Source organism: Rhincodon typus, chromosome 15 (genome assembly GCF_021869965.1).
Source record: "Rhincodon typus isolate 14 chromosome 15, sRhiTyp1.1, whole genome shotgun sequence".
In the NCBI taxonomy this organism is placed as follows: Eukaryota; Metazoa; Chordata; class Chondrichthyes; order Orectolobiformes; family Rhincodontidae; genus Rhincodon; species Rhincodon typus.
This window is the reverse complement of record NC_063346.1, coordinates 3,363,200-3,382,686: the sequence shown is the minus strand read 5'-3', so window position 1 is coordinate 3,382,686 and position 19,487 is coordinate 3,363,200. Positions and strand designations below refer to the sequence as shown.

Here is a 19,487-nt window from a genome sequence, read left to right as displayed (position 1 = left end):
GAAGGATAAAAGAACCAGGTTTCCCTGAGTATAAAACCAAAATGAAATTGCATGTGGTTACAACTTTGCGCCAGGTGGAGGATGCATCCTCCTGACTGGATTACAAGATTTAACTAAAGTGAAGCAACTAGAATGGGTAGTGGAGCTGCCTGCAAAGGTGAAAAGGCACAGAAAATTGTTGTATTGACACAGCATTTGGGAAATACAGAAGGAAGAGGTGTTCCAACTAGTGAGTGATCAGAGTTCAGTATAATTGAGTTTGTTTTGTTCACTAGTGGGACATAGGCATCGCTGGTGGCCCAGCATTTATTGCCCATCCCTAGTTGCCCTTGAGAAGGTGGAGGTGAGCTATCTTCTTGAACCGCTGCAGTCCATGTGCTGTGGGTTGACCCACAATGGGGTTAGAACAGGAATTCCAGGATTTTAACCCAGTGACAGTGAAGGAATGGCGATATATTTCCAAGTCAGGATGGTGTGTGGCTTGGAGGGGAAATTGAAGGTAGTGGTGTTCTCACATATCTATTGTTCTTGTCCTTTTCGGTGGAAGTGTTCATGGGTTTGGAAGATGTTGTTGATTGGCTCACCGGGCTGGCTTGTTCTCGTTCAGATGTTTCGTCATCATGCTAGGTAACATCATCAGTGGAGCCTCCGATGAAGCGATGTTGTTCTACTCTGCTTGGAATTTATACTGTCTGGTCCGTTATGGTGAGTAGTGTCATTTCCAGTTTTGTTCCGTATGGGGTCCAATTCCATATGTTTGTTGATTGCCTTACAGATTGAGAACCATGCCTCTGGGACTTTCCATGCGTGTCTATGTTTGGCTTGGGCTACTATGGTTACCTTGTCCCAGTTAGACTGATGGCCTTCATTGTCTTAGTATACTGATATTAGGGAAAGTTCATTGTGTCATTTTGCTGCTAGCTGGTGGTCATGTATTCTGATGACTAGTTTCCTTCCTGTCTATCCGATGTAATGTTTGTGGCAGTCGTTGCAGGGTATTTTGTAAACCACGTTGGTTCTGCATGTTGTGGGAATGGGATCTTTAATCCTTGTGAGTGAATTCCTGGAGGCATGGTTCTCAACCTGTAAGGCAATCAACAAACATATAGAATTCGACCCTATATACAAACCCATATAAATCGAAACTGGAAATGACACTACTCACCATAACGGACCGGACAGTATAGATTCCAAGCGGAGTAGAACAACATCGCTTCATCGAAGGCTCCACTGATGATGTCACCTAGCATGGTGACGAAACGTCTGAACGAAAACAAGGCAGCTCGGTGAGCAAGTCAACAACCTCACCCACAACCCAAGCTACAAATCTTTGCTAAAACTTTGAATGTACTGGAACAGCTTGGCTAAGGGAGCAGCAAGTTCTGGAGCACAAGCCTTCAGTACTATTTCTGGAATATTGTCAGGGCCCATAGCCTTTCCGGTACCCAGTGTCCCCAGTCGTTTCTTGATATCATGTGGAGTGAACCAAATTGGCTGAAGACAGGTCCCAGTATTGCTGGGAACCACTGGAGGAGGCCGAGATGGATCATCCACTCAGCACTTCTGGCTGAAGATTGCTGCGAATGCTTCAGCCTTATCTTTTGCACTGATGTGCTGGGCTCTTCCATCATTGAGGATGGGGATATTTGTGGAGCCTCCTCCTCCAGTGAGTTGTTTAATTAGCCACCACTAGAGCAGCAACAGCAGGGGTTGTTCAGAGTTTACCTATAGAAAGGTTTGATTTACTCCTAAGGAATGATTTGATTTGAGCAAAAGTTGTCACTTCACCCACAATCTCAAAGTCTGAGTGAACTGAATGAGACAGAAGAAGTTTCCAACAATTTTCCTTTACATGCAGTGACCAGAGTAATAGCTAAACCCAGCCCATGACAAGAGATCTAACTGATCCCACAAGCAGACATTAGGATCACCGAAGCCTACTCTAAAGTTGTGAATAATTCAGAAGAAGTTTTTGGTAAGCCTTCTTTAAGTGTAACTCTACAAGTAGATGTGGAGTTACACTGGTTAGCACAATCAAGCTGCACTGAGGCTGAGGGATTTCCATTCCAATTTGATGAAGACCTAGAGATTTCTTCCCAGAGTTGCAAATGAAGAGTGGGCAGTAGTTCATTAGGTAATGGCACCACCCAGATATCGTAAAGTGATATCGCAGGTAGAACATGAAATTGCCACGAAAGGGCATGTAGGAATACAGAAAACTCAAGCGTTGATAAACTGGCACTTTTACTGGCCAGGTCACCATGCCAAACAGTTGGTAAACTGCAACCTCCAATCAACCAACACCTTTAAGGCCTACACTGAGTTTTCAGGAACCCTTCAGTAAAGTCCTAGTCGACTGTGGAAGACTGTTAGCAAAAACAAAAGTGGGGCAGCAGTATATTCCTACAATTGTGGGAATGATAACTTGGATCCCAGAGGTCACTTGTTTGTGGACAGTTGCATCTAAAATAGTGGCGGAAAAACATACTCAATTTTTTTATTCATTATGGACAACTAGAATTTTATATCTAAGATTTGTGTCCACAGTACAGGCAGCTCAGTGGTTAGCACTGCTGCCTCACAGCACCAGAGTCCTGGGTTCAGTTGCACCCTCGGGCAACTGTCTGTGTGGATTGTGTACGTTCTCCCTGTGACTGTGTGGGTTTCTGCTGGATGCTGTGGTTTCCTTCCACAGTCCAAAGATGTGCAGGTTAGGTTAATTAGCCACGGTAAAAAGCAAGGTTACGAGGAAAGGGTGGGGATGCTCTTTGGAGCTACAGACTTGATGGGCTGAATGTTCTCTGTGAGCTGGAGGGATTTTGTGGTATGGTAACATCCACAAACTCGGGAGAGTTCAAAAGAGATACTGCCAGACTCCACTGATTAAAGGAAATTGCCATGACTGTCCCAACGACTGGGAAAAAGGTCTCAATTTTCTGTTATTTCCTTTATTCATTCATGGGATGAGGGCGTTGCTGTGAGGTAATATTTATTGCCCCTCCCTAATTGCCCAGAGGGCAGTTAAGAATCAACCACATTGCTGTGGATCTGGAGTCATATGTAGGCCAGACCAGGTAAGGATGGCCGTTTCCTTCCCTGAAGGGCGTTATTGATCCAGATGGGTTTTGCTACTGGAGGTTCCTCAGATTAATGTATCAGGTTTTATCTTGGGTTACTTAGGGAATTGAAGGAAATCTGTAAAGACAATCCGGGGTCCAAAATTTCAGCCAGACATCATAATGAAGGGGAATCTGCCCCAATAAAACAGTATCCTTTATTGATTTAATCCAGAGAAGCAAACTCAGCTGAAAGTGGAGACTCCATATATGATAGAAAATGATTTGATTGAACCTAGTTAAAGGAGTTCGAGTTCTCCAGTGGTATCACTGGTTGACTAGATTCTACACAGGTTACAGGAAATTAAATGCATTAACAAAAACAAATTCATACCTAATTCCTTGATTAGAAGACTATATTGATAGGGTTGACAGGGCTCATTCCTTACTGAGATTGATTTATCAAAGGACTGTTGGCAAGTCCCATTGATGTCAAGAGCGAAAGAGACATCAACTTCTGTGACACCAAATGGGCTACAGTAACGTCAGGTCATGTCATTTGGGGTTAAAGGTACTTTCAGTTCCTTCCAAACATTTATATGCTACTTCCTAACAAGTGTCCCCGGTTGTTTGTTTGGATTACTGGATCGTGTGTTAATATACAACGCTATCTGGGAAGAAGAAGTGACACAGTTGGAAGCCATAGCTGCTGATCTAGTGATTGGTCTTACCGAGAGTGAGATTGCAAAAACGTGGGTGACCTACCTAGGACACGTCATAGGGCAAAGGCAAGTGTTGCCAATGCCATCTAAAGTTGGGCATGTGAATAGGACAGCCCTCTAAAGTAAAGGGTTTGATAGAATTTTCATTCCTCATACGAATCAGGAATTTGAGATTTTGGAGAATGTTTGGATTTTATTGACAAGTTAGTGCCAAACTTCAGCAAAGCAGCTGCTCTCCTGACATACTTATTGTAAAAGGAGGCAAAAGTAATGTAGCTGAAAGAGTGCCATTCAACTTTTGCGAAAATTAAGGCAAATCTGACAAATGAACATTGTTGGCTGCCCCTGAATTCAGCAAACCTTTTAAAATGGCGATTGATGACTTGGGGCTGGCTGTGGTCTTAAAACAAAATGAATTGGGCATAGAAGCCAATTGGGCACTTTTCTCAGAAACTGAATCAGCATCTAAACAAATATTCTGTAATAGAATAAGAGTCTCTGAGGATTTTTACTAACACTTCGATATTGCGAAGTTTTATGTACATCACAATCAGAAATAAACACGACACACACTGAAAATAATTCCTTTCCCTTCGTTAAAAAGTGTAAACATCAAAATGCTGGACTGCTTTGGCAGAGTTTGCTAATTCAGCCATATATCAAAGACTTTTCATATTGCTGGAAAAGATAAATGTCATTGCTGGTACACCTTCAAGGATGTAATGATATGGAATGGTTTAGAAACTAAGAAAGTTAAAGAAACTATAGACTTTGTATAATAAGTGAATGAAGATGAATTAATAAGTCCACATTTTTGTGTTTCATGTAGAAAATGTTTTCACATCTACATCATAATGAAACACATCTGGAAATGGTGTTTCTTTCCTACAGGTGGAGGCATTTTGGGAAAGCATATTTACATTTAATGACGATATGGAATGGGGTGGGTGTTTTCCAGATTAAACAGGGCCTTATTAAGGAGTGAGGTTGACAATTGTCTGCATTTAGGAAACCATCTGCTGTTTACAGAAAACCAAGTGACTTCTGAGAAAATAGCCAAGTAAAGCTTTCAAGGAGACAAGAAACGGGTTTTCTTACCTTACGAACTGGAGAGCCAGAGTTTAAAACGATGAGCGGTGTCAAAGCTGAGGGTTCCTACCAACCCTTTCTGAACTTAGAGTCCTGTTTTACAGATCCAGGAGTCAGTCAGCAGGATACCTCAGAAACTGCTGTTATCTTTCCTGAAATCCTGTTCTCAGTGGAAGTTCCTGGGAACTGGATAGTATTTCCAAATATCTGAAAACCCTAGATTGTGACCAGGTTCTGAAGGCTGGAATCCAGGTTGATATGGATTCGGAACAGTACATTTCCCATCTGTCTATAGCTGTCAGCAATTCAGCTTCGACAAGAAATCAAGTGAAAGTGAGAAGCCATCACATTCTATCCATTGTTTCCAGACCCTTGGCTATCAGGCGTTGATCTTCCCTTTTACTTTATTTGAAAAATCCCTCATCCCCAAAGTGACTTGGCTTTTTGTGTCTGTGTTTGAAGTTGAGAGGATGTAGCTTTAATGCTGGGAATTAGCCAGAGTTTGCCATTTGCTTGACGAGTTAGTTCTTGTTCTAATCTAAACTGATCAGTTTAAATGAATTAAGGAAAAAATACAAACAAAAAGCAATTGGGCATTTTGGTGATTGAATCAGCACATTAATACTTATGATGAGACGGGTAGAAAAGTGGGTCTTGATTTAAAGCGCATTCCTCCCATTACGGTCATTAAAGTGGAGTCAGGGAGATGTGTCAAAGAGGGAACAGGCTTCTGGATCTAGGGGTTCTTTCCCTGTTGCCTTTGAATTCCACAGTTCATTTTAGCTCATTTCAATGAAGCCTATTGAATAGAATTCTCCACACATCAACATATACTCTCTAACACAGCCTCCATTTCCTCATTTCTTCATGTACAGGTTAATGAAGATTTCCTGAAGCTGACCATTGATGAGTATATGGGTGATGTACAAGACAAGACCAGGATCCGAGATTTGCACCTTGAGCTGATGGGCGATGTAATTATGTTGATGCCCACTGTCCAATCTGCCAGATTTCACCGAGGTACAGAATACAGGGAAAGCTTTCTCTTTCTCACGCGTCCCCTGTCATCATTTTCAATTTGTAAACTCTTTCTCTCGACTTTTTCCTTTCACGGGATGTGGCTGTCACTGTTTGGGCCACCATTTGTTACCCAGTTCCTAATGACCTTTTGAGAAGGTGGCAGTGAGTCACCATCTTGAACCATTGCAGTCCATGTGCTCTCGGTGGACTGACTATGCTGTTAGTGTGCTGGAGCTCCATGACCAATGGTGTTCTGCAAGGATCAGTGCTGGGACTGCTGTTATTTGTAATTTATATCAATGATTTGGATGATAACGTTGGTGGTCTGATTTGTAAGTTTGCAGACAACACCAAAAGTAGTGGAGTTGTGGACAGTGAGGAAGGTTACCAAAGGGTACAGCAGGATATAGATCCATTGCAGAGCTGGTTGGAGAAATAGCAGTTGGGGTTTAATCCAGACAAGTGTGAGGTAATGCATTTTGTCAGGCCAAGTACAAGAGGAAAGTACACAGTGTTAGGAAGGGGTGATGTCGAACCCCTCTGTGAATTAAAATTGAAACACAAGCCACCAATCTATTACAGCGTGAGTAAAGGTCCCCTTCTAATAATTAAACCCGAAACACCCAGAGAAGCTCACTTCACCTTGCCTAATCTGTTAAAACTGTTAAGGAGAACAGAAGGTTAGATGAAAGACAGTCCTGGAGATTCACTTTATAAGTAATAATTTATTTATTTAACCCTAACAGTGAAAAAATTAACAGAATTTCTAACAAACCAAACAATTACCCCTTAACGACTAACTATTCCCTAGCTGAACTAAATTGTACTAGCATGTTGTTCCAACAAACACAAGTCCCACTTATATAAACACAAGTAATAAGAAAATAAATTAGAATTTAGTCTTTCAAAGCCTACATGCTTTTCTTCTGCTGTTCTCAAGTCGTAAACACCTTTCTTCCGCTGATTGGGCAGTCAGGGATGTTTTCTCCGTGAAGTCTTCTGTGAGGACTCTTTAGCTAGAAGTGCCGTGGTACCTTTTATGGATAGATGGTGCTTTCTTAGAGAGCTCAGCGATTTCTTGTGGGAGCGAAATGCTTATTTCTCAAATGGTGGTTCGCTCTCACACCGATTTTCAAAAACCCTCTCCTTATATACCTTGGACAACATATCAATTTTCTTACAATGGCATTGGTCCGAAGTTGTCAAAACCATCATATTTAAATTCAATTTGCTTTCAGTCGCTAAGTGCTTGGTTTAAATTAATTCGCTGATTCCAGCTCGTTGCCAAAACATCAAAACAAACCTAAGGTTTCCAATCATACAGCCAATGTTTCAATTTCAGAATTGTCTGTACCCCCTTCAGCTGCTTAGACACATTTTCTGTATAAATCTCTAAGCTTAGAAAAGCCCTTTTCCTCCTAAAGGAACCACGTACTCTTCTCCCTTATCATTTTTACAAACAAATTCTAGCTTCCTGCCTTCCAATTCACGATCACTCGACACAACTTAATAAGAACAGTAAATGGCAGGACCCTTAGGAGCGTTGATCTTGGGATGCAGGTCCATAGCTCCCTGAAAGTGGCAACACAAGTGAATAAGATGGTAAAGAAGGCATACAGCAATCTTGCTTTCATTGGTCAAGGCATTGAGTATAAAACTTGGCAAGTCATGTTGCAGCTGTATAAAGCTTTACTTCGACCACATTTGGAGTATTGTGTGCAGTTCTGGTTGCCGCACTGTAGGAAGGATGTGGAGGCTTTGGGGAGCATGCAGTAAACGTTTACCAGGATGTTGCCTTGATACTTTTTTTCCTTTATTCATTCACGGGATGAGGGCGTCGCTGACTAGGCCAGCATTTATTGCCCATCCCTAATTGCCCAGGAGGCAGTTATGACTGAACCACATTGCTAGAGTCACATGTAGACCAGACCAGGTAAGGATGGCAGTTTCCTTCCCTAAAAGATATTAGTGAACTAGATGAGTTTTTCCCAACAATTGGCAATGGATTCATGGCCACTATTAGTCTCTTAATTCCAGATATTTATTGAATTCAAATTCCACCATTTGCTTTAGCGGGATTCGAACCCAAGTCCCCAGAACATTATATGGGTCTCTGGATTACCAACCCAACAATAATACCACTAGGCTATTGCCTCCCCTCTCATTGCTCCCAATCAAGTGGGTTCGGAGTGTATTAGCTATAAAGAGAGGTTGGACAGACTTTAATTGTTTTCACTAGAGGGTCGGAGGCTGAAGGTCAATCTGATAGAAGTATTTAAAATGATGAGAGGCATGGGTAGGGTGGATGGTTGGAGTCTTTTTCCCAGATGGAAATGTCAAATATTAGGGGGGCATGAATTTAAGGTGAGGCTGGGGGGGGTGGAGTTTAAAGGAGATGAGAGAGGCAAGTGTGGCAGAGGGTGGCAAGTGTCTGAACGCACTGCCTGAAGACGTGCTGGAGATGGATACAATAGCAATGTTTAAGAGGCATCTGGAAAGATACATGAATAGACAGGGAATAGAGGGATAAGGACTGTGTGGAGGCAAAAGGTTTTTAGTTTAGAAAGGTGTCGTGTCAGCACAGTCTTGGTGGGCCGAAGGGCCTGTTCCTGTGCTGTACACTCCTTTACTCTTTGTTTGTGCTAGAGCACTGGAGGCTGAGGGGTGACCTGACAGAAATATATAAAATTGTGAGATGCATGGATAGAATGGATAGTCAGTGTCTTCTTCCCAGGGTAGAAATGCCCAATACTCAGGGACATAGGTTTGAAGTAAGAGGGGGCAAGTTTAAAGGAGACGTGTGAGGCAAGGATTTTTACACAGGATGGGGAATGTCTGAAATATGCTGCCCCATGAGGTGGTAGAAGCAGAGACAGTAGCAGCATTTAATAGGCATTTAGACACATGAACAGGCAGGGAATGGAGGAATTTGGACCATGTGCAGGCAGATGGGATTAGTTTAGAATGGCAACTTGGTGGCACAGACATGGTGGGCCGAAGGGTCTGTTCTTGTGTTGTACTATTCTACGATCTGTGTTCTTTGTTTCGGGAGAAGTTCAGATTTTGTCCCAGCGACACTGAGGGAACCATGATACGTTCCCAGGTCAGGATGGTGAGTAGTTTGGAAGGGAACCTGCAGCTGGTGGTGTTCCCTATGTATCTACTGGCCCTATCCTTCCGTAGAGGCCACAGGTTTGAAAGCTGCTGTTGATGGAGACTTGGAGAGTTAATGCAGTGAAACATATACATTGCTGCCCTAATGCATCATTGTGTAGGGAGTGAATGTTAAAGGTGGTGGATGAGCTCCTGATCAAGCAGGCTGCTTTGTCCTGATGGTCTGATCATGTTGTGTATTGTTGGAGCAGAACTCTCTGACTCTGCTTTTTTACCATAGTCCTTTTATTGACCGCAACTTCTCCCCTATTTTTTTATTCATTAACAGGATGAGGGTGTCTCTGGCTAGGCCAGCATTTATTGTCTAGAGGGCAGTTCAGAGTCAACCACATTGCTGTGGGTCTAGAGTCACATGTAGCCCAGACCAGGTAAGGATGGCAGTTCCCTTCCCTAAAGGACATTAGTGAACCAGATGGGTTTTTCCAACAATCAGCAATGGATTCATGGTCATGGTTAGACTCTTAATTCAGATATTTATTGAATTCAAATACCACCATCTGCCATGGTGGGATTCGAACCCAGGTCCCCAGAACATTACCTGGATCTCTGGACTAGTAGTCTAGCGACAATACCACTAGGCCATTGCTTTCCCCTATCGAAAAGGATAAGGCAGTATGGGGCACTACCCTTATCCAGCCCACTACTGTATCACTTCCACAGACTCCCAAACCCAGGGTAAACCCATTCTGAGTTGGGAATGCCTCTTTCCAGCTTTCTGGGACCTGTCCCAGCTTCTAAATTCTGACTCCAGTGGGACTTGCATTAGCCGATGAAGACTCGGGACTGTGGATCAGTAACAGTGGTGTTAGAGAGAGGGAGAGGGGAAAACAGCCAGGGTTTCTGCTCCCGAGAGAGAGAGAGAGCCCTCCTTAGCTTTTTCTGCTCTCAGGAAAACAATCTCAGTTTCTTGAGACTCTGTGTATGATTTAAGAGGTTAATCTTTCTGTTTGCTCTTTGCAGATGCTGGCAATGCAGTCTTCTTGTACGAGTTTCAGCACCGACCAAGTGTATATGGAAACAGCCGGCCTGACTTTGTCAAGTCTGACCACAGTGATGAGCTCGGATTTGTGTTTGGTGCTCCGTTTTGGAACAATGATATTAAACTATTAGGTGAGAATATCCCCTGGAGTTTTACTGGGTTTATTTTGCCACGTTTTGAAGTCCTGCTCGTTCAGCCAAGTATGGTTTTCGATCTCACTGACACCGGGCTGGGGGGGGTGTGGTGCTTGGGTTTAATGAGCATCATCTGTGGCTCAGTAATTCCCTGGAAAAGCCTCCCAACAGGTAATGTTAGTCCTAAAGGAAAAAATTGCACGTGCTAGAAATCTGAAATAAAAACTAAAATCTTAAGGAAACAGCAGCTGTGGAGAGTGTTAACATTTCAGGACAATGACTGTTCATCAGTCAGAGCTTCTTTCATGAAGGGTCATGGTGACCTGTAGCACTAACTCAGTGTCACTCCCTCTGACCAAATTATAGTGTTTGATGAAATTGACACAGAAGCTGTATAATCTTTGACCAGGTCTTGACTGGGTATAATAAGTATAGTTATTGACACTGAGAATCGTGATCGCTGTATAACTGTGAATCAATGCTCAGACCTTCATCTTTCTGTCAGTGCCTTCCAGATCACAACACTACCCCTCCTCTGGCTACCATTCCTTTGTCAATTATGAGAGTTTCATACTCTCTGTTTACTGACTGTTACAGACAAGGCAAAGAAGTGAATTGGGTTACTTTTTTTTCTTTGGTCGGTTAACAAAGATGTTTTCTAGTTGTTCATATTTTTCTCTATCCTCTTGAAATCAGTGGTGCTGTGTTTCTCCCCCAGACCTTTTGTTTGTGAAATCCAATTTTTGTGTAACCTGCAAAAACTTGCTTTCATGGTAAAATTAAAACATGGTTTCCTCATGCATTGAGGAACTACACATACACAAGCATACAAAGAAGAAAGAAGAGGCCACAATTAGGAATACTTTAAAACTCAGAGTTATAAACATTTATTCACATCATTTGATTGAGCCCAGCAAGTTTGTGACCAGTGAAGATTCTTGCCTATAATCTAATCTTGCAAATTCTATCTCATACTTATGGAACATAGCAATGTGGTTGATCCAATTTTAAATGAATATAGGATTTCTCCCAGAAATCAGATTTTGGAGAGGTTGAGGTGAAAGGCTGGTTCAGCTGAGCCTGGAGTCTGGTCTTCTCGAAAAAGAATCTTGAAGGCAGTGTTGCTCACAGTGTACGAGCTCTCCCTAGTCTACAGCAAGGCAGTCCAGAAGCTACAATTGAACTATTCGGAGGCTGGTCTTGTGACAAGGTCCCTAGATTAGGCACGTTAACTAACTTCCATGGCCACAACCATATTTGTTTATATGAGAGAAGTAGTGCCATTACTGCCAGTGATGGCATGATAAGTTTGTTCAGAACGAAGTGGGGAAGCCATCTCCTGTGCTGTTTATCTTCTGTTTGTGGATTGTAGGGACAAAGCATCCCAGGAGAATGATGAATAGATCAGAATAGTTTAGAACTTTCCAGAAATGTTTGTCAACTTTTCAGTCCCTGGAGGGTGGTGTGGCTAGCTATTTTGAAAGTGGGGTAGGTGATGATAAAGACACAGTGGGCTGAATGCCTTCCCTCTGCGTTGTAATTGCAACCTTACCTTGGGAGTATGGCACTGTGTCAAAAATTTAAACAGAATAAAAATAGCAAGCAATTTTGTACCTAATGCTCTGGACATTTTTTAATCAAAGACTTAAAGGACAGGACTTTTAAATAATTTGACACCTTGGCTGCTTCCTTTGCCATTGCTTATGCCAGGTCCTTGGGGCATTTTTGACAGATGCTATGGATAGATCTCATTGTCAGCTCTAATGAGCTTGATAGTTAATGTGTTTATGTGCTTTTTATTCATGTAGATGCCGATCTTTAACAGTTTTAAAAACGCCTTGCTTTCCTCAACATCATCTGTCGGTTCTCCTCCAGCTCACCCAATACAATCTTGGAACCATATTCAAATGGAGGGACCTTAAAGGACGAAGCCGATTAAATACATAAAGAAAGTTCAGACGTGTTCTCACCAGGTCTACAGTGCACACTTTCCATTCCACATTCCTAGGTTACGAAAGTCCAACTTGGAAGGAGATAGCTGCTGATTTAATCACCTAGTTACCTCTGTGAACCACACAGGCATGAACACAAACCACCCCCCGACCCTCTCTTTAGCCCCATGAGAAAGGGATTTTCTGTCTTTTTGGAGGCACTCCATCTAGACCTGAGTATCCACAGCTCTCTGGGATATAGAATTTTGAAAATTCACAACCTTAGAAATGAAAGGGTGCCTTCGTGTGTCACAGTGGTAGTGTCTCTACCACTGGGCCAGGAGGCTTGGGTTCGGGTCCCACCTGCTCCAGAGGTGGGTAATAATATCTCTGAGTGGGCTGATTAGAAAAATAGGTGAAATTTTTTTAAAAATCATCGAAAAGATTTCTCAACTTAATCTTAAATAGCTGGCCCCTTCTCCTGAGCCTATTGCCACTGGTTTTAGACTGTCTAGCTGAGGGAAATATTTTCTCAGCATCTACCCTATCTGCATGTGAATTGGAAAAGCAGTTGGCCATTCGGCCCCTCGAACCTGCTCCCACTATTTACTGACATCGTGGTTTATCTAGTTATGACCTCAACTCCACATTCCCTCCAACCCTCAATAACCTTTGATTCCGTTAAGTCCTGTCAGAATTCTACACATTTCAGTCAGATCGTCTCTCATTCTTCTAACCTGTAGCGAATACTCCATATAATCTCCTTTTCCCAAGGTTACCAGATTGGGTTTCAACCAAGCCTTGAGTTAGTTCCAAAAGATAACAGTGTAAGATTCTAATGGGAGGCAGTTTGCGTTCAGATACGACAATGTAATCAAAAGGGAACGTTAGTGTTTATGCGAGAGGGCAAGATTATAGAGGGGGTGAATGACTGCTCCAGTGATACAAAGCCCTGTTTGGAGCATGTTGGGAGTGACATTATCCAGTTTCAGAAACAGCGCCTAAGAAACAATGTATTGGCGTGGGGAAGAATACAGGACTGATACATGAGAACGTTGGCGGGATTGATTTATCTCAAATGGGGCAGTGTATTACCCAAGGCAACACATCACTGAGTGAAACAGAAGAGGACAGAATGTCTTTGGAGCTTGCAGTTTATTAATAAAAGCTGGTCAAGGAGTGGAACTGTCTCCCACATAAAGCTCTAGATGCTGGATCTCGTGGTTGGGGGAGGTTTCAATCAGAGATTGATAGACGTTTGCTGCACAGAGGCACAGAAGCCAAGGTGGGTGAATGGAGATAAGATTCAAATCAGCCACAACCTCATTGACAGATAGAACTGGATTGAAGGGTTGAATGGCCTCATGCTGGTCCTTTTTTAAACAAGTCAGTGTTATCTGACTTTAGGCAGCACCTGTGGAGAGAAACAGTATTAATGGTTGAGGTCAAGGTTACCTTTCAGCAATGCTGCCTGGCCTGCTGAATCTTTTGAGCATGTTTAATTTTTAGTTTAAATGTCCAATTACCACAACCTGTATTCCAACATTTCAAAGTCAGTGAGGAGGTGCCATAGTGGAGACATCAGGAGAGGCCCAGGCTATTGCTTTGCAGACATGGGTTCGAATCCCACCATGTTTGACTCTTAACTGCCTTTGGAATTGGGCCTCGCAATCCTCTCAGTTCAAGGATAAGTAGCGAGAGACAAAAGCTGACCCTTCCAGTGACACCCACATCCCATGAAAGAATTTATACAACAATGAGTTAACATTTCTTGTTGATAACTTTCTGTCAGAGCTGGATAGCTGCAGCATGTTTAATCTCCCAACAATTACCTCAGTTTGTTGTGACCTCTCCTGCAGGAAATGCCACTGAAGAGGAGCTGGCTCTGAGCAGAACAGTGATGTCTTACTGGGCTAACTTTGCAAGGAAAGGGTAAGTTGTATCTCAGCGAGGCACAGAACAGGCTGGGGCTCTTCTGTCTAGATAAGTAAAGGCTAACGGGTGACCTAATAGAGACCTTTAATGTTATAAAGGAGTTGAACAGGGTGGATGTGGTGATGGTATTTCCAGTTGCTGGGAGCAGTAGCCTAGTGGTTATGTCACTGGACTAGGAAACCGAGAAACCAGCCTCATGATCTGGAAGCAAGTTCAAATTAAATAAACCTGAAATGTAAAGCTTCACGGGCACCAAGAAACCATCATCAATGCTTGTAAAAACCCACCTGGCTCATTAATGTCCTTCAGGGAGGGAAATCTGCCATCTTTACCTGGTCTGGCCTCCCATGTGACTCCAGATCCACAGCGATGGGACTGACTAATCATGTAATAATGGTTTGAGGAGCAACACTGATTCATTTGGTCCTTTCGGTTCTATAAGATATCAGAACAGAAGTGGCCATTTGGCCCATCATGTCTGCTCTGCCATTCGATAACATAATGACTGATCTGATAATCCTCAATTCCAGTTTCCTACCTTTTCCCCATAACCCTTGATTCTCTTCTTTTTCTCTCAGCCTTGAATGTATTTAATGATCCAGCCTCGACAAGCAGTTAAGAATTCTACAGATTGACTGTGCTGAGAAGAGATTCCTCCCCAGGTTCAGTTGAGGCTTTCAAAAAGCTATTGGATAGTTATTTGGGAAGGAAGATGGTAGCATTCCCTTGCCTTCTTCAATAATCCTGCAAAAGTCACTAGGAAAGACGATGCAGACATGATAGGCCAAACAGCCTCTATCTAAACCATAATAATTTTGTGATTGGTTGCTAGCAAGGTTGGCATTTGTCGTCCAGCCTTAATCTTCCTCAAACTGAGCCATGTGTAGGTCAGACCAGGTAAAGATGGTAGATTTCTTGCTGCTTGGCCTGCTGTGTTCATCCAGCTCTGCACCTTGTTGTCTCGGATTCTGCAGCATCTGCAGTTCCTACTATCTCAGATTTCCTTCCATAACGGGCAGTAGTGAACCCGATGGGTTTTTACAGCAATCGTTTCTAATTTTGTGGTCTACATTCCTGAGACTAGCTTCCAACTCCAGATTTATTAGTTGAATTTAAATTCGACCAGCTGCCAGGTGGGATTTGAACCTAGGTCCCCAGACCATTAGCCTGGGCCTCTGGATCACTTGTCCAGTGAAATTGCCACAATGCCACTGTCTCTCTTCTCTCCAACGACAGGCTGTCTCCAACAATATCCAAAAAACCGAGGAACACCAAGTCAAAAGGCACAATCACTACCCTCACTAAAGCTAACAAACTTGCAACAGAGCCAGACTTCAATCTGGGATCTCTGTGTGACTCAGGGACAGGCGGGTTTTGTGTTCTACCCAGTGAGATACGAGAGGGGAAGGGAAAAATGGGTTGGGGATGTGTCTCTGGGCCAGACAGATCCTGTGTCCCATGTCCCTAACGTGTGAAATTACCTTGATTACAGTGATCCTAACGGGGAAGGGCTGATATTGTGGCCACGTTATGATCACGACGAAGGATACATGCACCTGGACCTGAAGCAAGAGGCAGGGAGCAAGCTGAAGGAACACCGCGTGAAATTCCACGCTGAGCTGCAGAAGCAAAAAGGTAGAACGAAGAGTGAGCAGGATGTAAAAGCTGATGGCCAGCAGCGATCAGAGCTCTAACAATCCGACAATCAGCTGTTACCATAAGCCATAGGAGCAGAATTAGGCCATTCAGCCCTTCACTCCACCACTCAATGAGATCACAGCTGATCTGATCATTCTCAACTCCACCTTCCTGCCCTTTCCCCATAATGCTTGATTCCCTTCCCGATTAAAAATCTGTCTATCTCAGCCTTGAATGTACTTAATGAGCCAGCCTTAACAGCCCTTCCACAGATTCACTCCCCTCTGAGTGAACATGTGACTCCTTGTTCCAAGATTTTACTCTGTCTTCCTAGACTCTCCCAAAAGGGAAAGCAACCATTCTGAATCTCCCCTGTCAAGTCTCCTCAACTTCACTTTCCTGTCTTTTCCCCATAACCTTTGATTCCCTTTCTGATTAAAAATCTGTGTACGTGACCGTTATTCCAAGATGATACCCTCTGGTCCTAGACTCTCCCAGTAGGGGAAACAACCTTTAGTTCCCTTCAACTGGCTGTAATGACTGAAAGAAGAGTGTGGGGCTGTAACACATCCCCTCCTCTATCTCACAGAAAGCATTGGCAAGGCTGCCTCCTGCACCACCCACCAAGTCAGACACTCTCAGCTTGGTGGGTCTTCTCTCCACATTAGAGTCGGGAGCATTTGCTGCCACATCTCTGCAGCTGGTTCAGGAAGGCACCTTTCCACCACCATGTCTCTGGCATTCCAAGGAATGTCAGAGAAAAAACACCTGCTCAGCCCAGGCAGGAGAGGACCCCGACGTGTCAGCAATTTGCCACTTCATTAACGTACAGAAGCAGACACAGGAAGAGCAGGCACCTTTGTCGGGAGCACTGGGCAACCTGACACAAAGGCTACAGGTCTGCAGCAATGCCATCAGGACCTTACTGCCTCAGGAATGTGATGGCTATCTGCATGGACAGACAGGGAGCTGGTCATGGAGACCAAGATCCAACAGTCTCAGAGCCTGCTGGATATACGCACAGTTCTGCACTCCATCATTGTATCTAATATTCCTTTGCAGGTTTGTGAGGATGTCTTTGCTTCCTCAGTAGAATTCCATTTTGAACATCCTAACACTCTAGAACTCCCTCAGCTTCAGGGTGAGCTGATGGTGTGAACTTGCTTAACCCCAGATCTGCCTCAATCGAAGAAGATTTACTAAACAATTTATTTGAGTTACCCCATTGTTAAAGAAAATTTCCATGACTCCATCAACTGCATATTGATGCCTGCTAATGGACTTATTTTAGCTGTTGCTGTGGTCACTGCACATGAAGGAAAATATCTGGAACGTGTTCTGCCTCTTTAACCTCACTCAGACTTCCTGTGACATTGGGTCAAACAACAAATTTTGCTTCTGCCACATTATAACCTCTGAGTAAATCAACCCTATCCACAGTTAATTCCTGAATGAATCTGACCATCATTTTCTTGTGCATTAAGTCACATTCTAAGTGCATGTCATACATAGAAATGGATATAATCTTTGACTTCCAATACACCTTCTGGAGAAAAAAATTACATCGTTTGCCATAAAAATGGTTTGATTGGCTCTGTATTCCTTAATACAGTCATGGATAGATATGACTCATTACAGGAATCAGGGGTTACTTTTCCTCCTGTCCAAAATCCTTTGTATCTCTCATCTGCCATCTTCACATCTCTTTCCCTCAAACTTCCAGAATTGTTGATTTCAATGTAGCTTTCACTGGATCACTCATTCAGTAATTTACTCACCGCTCCAACTGATTGGGAAATGCTACGTCACAGGGAGTGAGCTGCACTTTGCTCAGTAAACACGAAGGGATTGCTGCCATTAGAACCAGCATCTTGACTCAAGTCAGAGCCAGCATGGACTCAATGGGCTGAGTTGCCTTCTACGGTGTCACAATGATTCGTCTCTCTCTCTATGGCCTGTTTTTACAGGATGCTGCAGTCCCCTGGGGCTGAGTGAAGGGGAGGGAGAGGCTCCCTCAATCCCAAAGACTCCCTTTCGTGGCACAGAGTCCCCCCCCTTGGACAGTCTCTGGCTGATTGACAGCTCTACAGTCCCAGCAGCACCAGCCAGGAGCAGTGGTCACTGCTGGGACTACAGGCAATCCTCAAAGCTGAGGGGCTCAGGTATGTCTGGATTGAGCCCCTCAGTAAAGGGAATGCTCTCGGGGCGGATGGGGGGGCATGGAGAGGGTTTGCTGCAAACGGCCCCAAATTTGGATGGATCCCTGTTCTTAGCCCGGTACCAGACATGCAACTAAAACAGGCAGATTGACGGAATTCATGGGCCTGGCTCCCAGCCTGGGGTAAAATACTGGCGCGGGAGTAGGCTGAAACCCTTTAATGATCACTTGAGGAGTGCAACAGACCCAAAGGCAGGTGAGGTTTTGGTTAAAGCTACACAAGGCACTAGTCAGACCACAGCTGGAATACTGTGAACAGTTTTGGGCCCCTCACTATGGGAGGATAGACTGGTATTGGAGGCAGGTCCCAAGAAGGTTCACTCGGCTGATCCTGGACGTAGAGGGACTGTCTGATGAGGACAAGATGATTAGGTTGGGCCTCCCATTGGAATTTAGAATAATGAGAGGTGACCATTGAATGGTGGAGCAGACTTGATGGGCTGAATGGCCTCCTTTCAGTTCCTATGCCGAATGGTTAAATCTACCTGGTTCCAGCTCACTGGTGGTAAACTCCCTTCACAGCTTGAACAAACCGCAGTGAAAACAATATTTGTAATGAGTGTGAGTGATGTGCTTTTAAAAGTGCACCAATCCTTCCCACAATCCTTGGCTTTGAAAACAGCTCTCCCCCCCTCCATTTCAGTCTCAATCAAAAATACAGAAAAAAACAGAAGACATGGCCTATACAAGTCATTTGCATCTTCAAGAAACAACAAATCATTTGACAGCTGATGTAGTATTTCTCAAGTCTAGTTACTAAGTAGGTTGTAGTGCAATCGGTGTGACCACCACTAACTCTCACAAGCAGCAATGTGATAAATACAAATTGATGTATTAAGAGCAGGACTAGGCCATTCAGCTCCTCAGACCTGTTCCACCATTCAGTAAGTTCATGGCTAATCTGATTGTAGCCTTGAATCCAACTTTTTGTTTCCCCTGACAACCTTTCAATCCCTCCCTCTTCTCCTTAACAGGAGTCTATCAACCCCTGAATTAGAAATATTCAAAAACTCATCTCCCACCACCTTTTAAATGAGAAGGTTCCAACGATTCATATTGCTCCGAGAATTTCTTTTTCCATCATCACTGAATTAAACGTACAACCCCTGTATTTTTTTCAAACAGTGACCCCTAGTTCTGAATTCTCCCGTAAAAGAAAACATTCTCTCCATATTTACCATGTCAGGATCCCTCAGGACTCTATGTTTCAATCAAGTAAGCATTGCCCAAGTCACTCAGTAGAACTGCCCTGCTGTACTTCAGGATAGCAGTTATCAGACCATTTACATTCACCGGTGAGGGAAGATGGGACCTCCGTTTAACATGACATCTCCAAGCTGGTACATTTGACAGGGCAGTACTCGGTCAGTGTTCCATTGATGTATCAGCATACAGGGGGTGCTTGGATCTGTAGAGTGGGAGTTGAAGCCCATGACATTCTGCCTTGCAGGTGAGAGTACATCCCACTGAGCCACAGAAAACCCCAAACAATTTCTTCAGTCAGGCTGGTAAACCTGTGGAATTCTCCACGGCATAAGAGTGTGGAGGAAAAGTGGATGAATATGTTGAAGAGAGAACTAGATTTGCAGAC

General features: G+C 43.5%; 1 protein-coding gene across 1 annotated transcript; it reads left to right on the top strand.

The window, feature by feature from the left end:
* Positions 1–3,608: 3,608 nt before the first annotated feature.
* LOC109927890 (fatty acyl-CoA hydrolase precursor, medium chain-like) lies at positions 3,609–15,749 on the top strand. The gene is made up of 6 exons (XM_048605944.1): positions 3,609–3,844; positions 5,038–5,200; positions 5,743–5,887; positions 10,022–10,171; positions 13,965–14,037; positions 15,533–15,749. Exons 1-6 carry the CDS (start codon positions 3,609–3,611, stop codon positions 15,732–15,734), a joined length of 969 nt encoding a protein of 322 aa, XP_048461901.1. The 3' UTR covers positions 15,735–15,749.
* Positions 15,750–19,487: the final 3,738 nt, after the last annotated feature.

Excerpts from the sequence above, each read along its gene's own strand:
- LOC109927890 (XM_048605944.1), top strand. The coding sequence starts at position 3,609 with ATGTCATTTGGGGTTAAAGGTACTTTCAGTTCCTTCCAAACATTTATA. Across the intron at positions 3,845-5,037 it reads GGACACGTCATAGGGCAAAG|TGGAAGTTCCTGGGAACTGG; the intron begins GCAAGTGTTGCC and ends TCCTGTTCTCAG. Across the intron at positions 10,172-13,964 it reads CAATGATATTAAACTATTAG|GAAATGCCACTGAAGAGGAG; the intron begins GTGAGAATATCC and ends CCTCTCCTGCAG.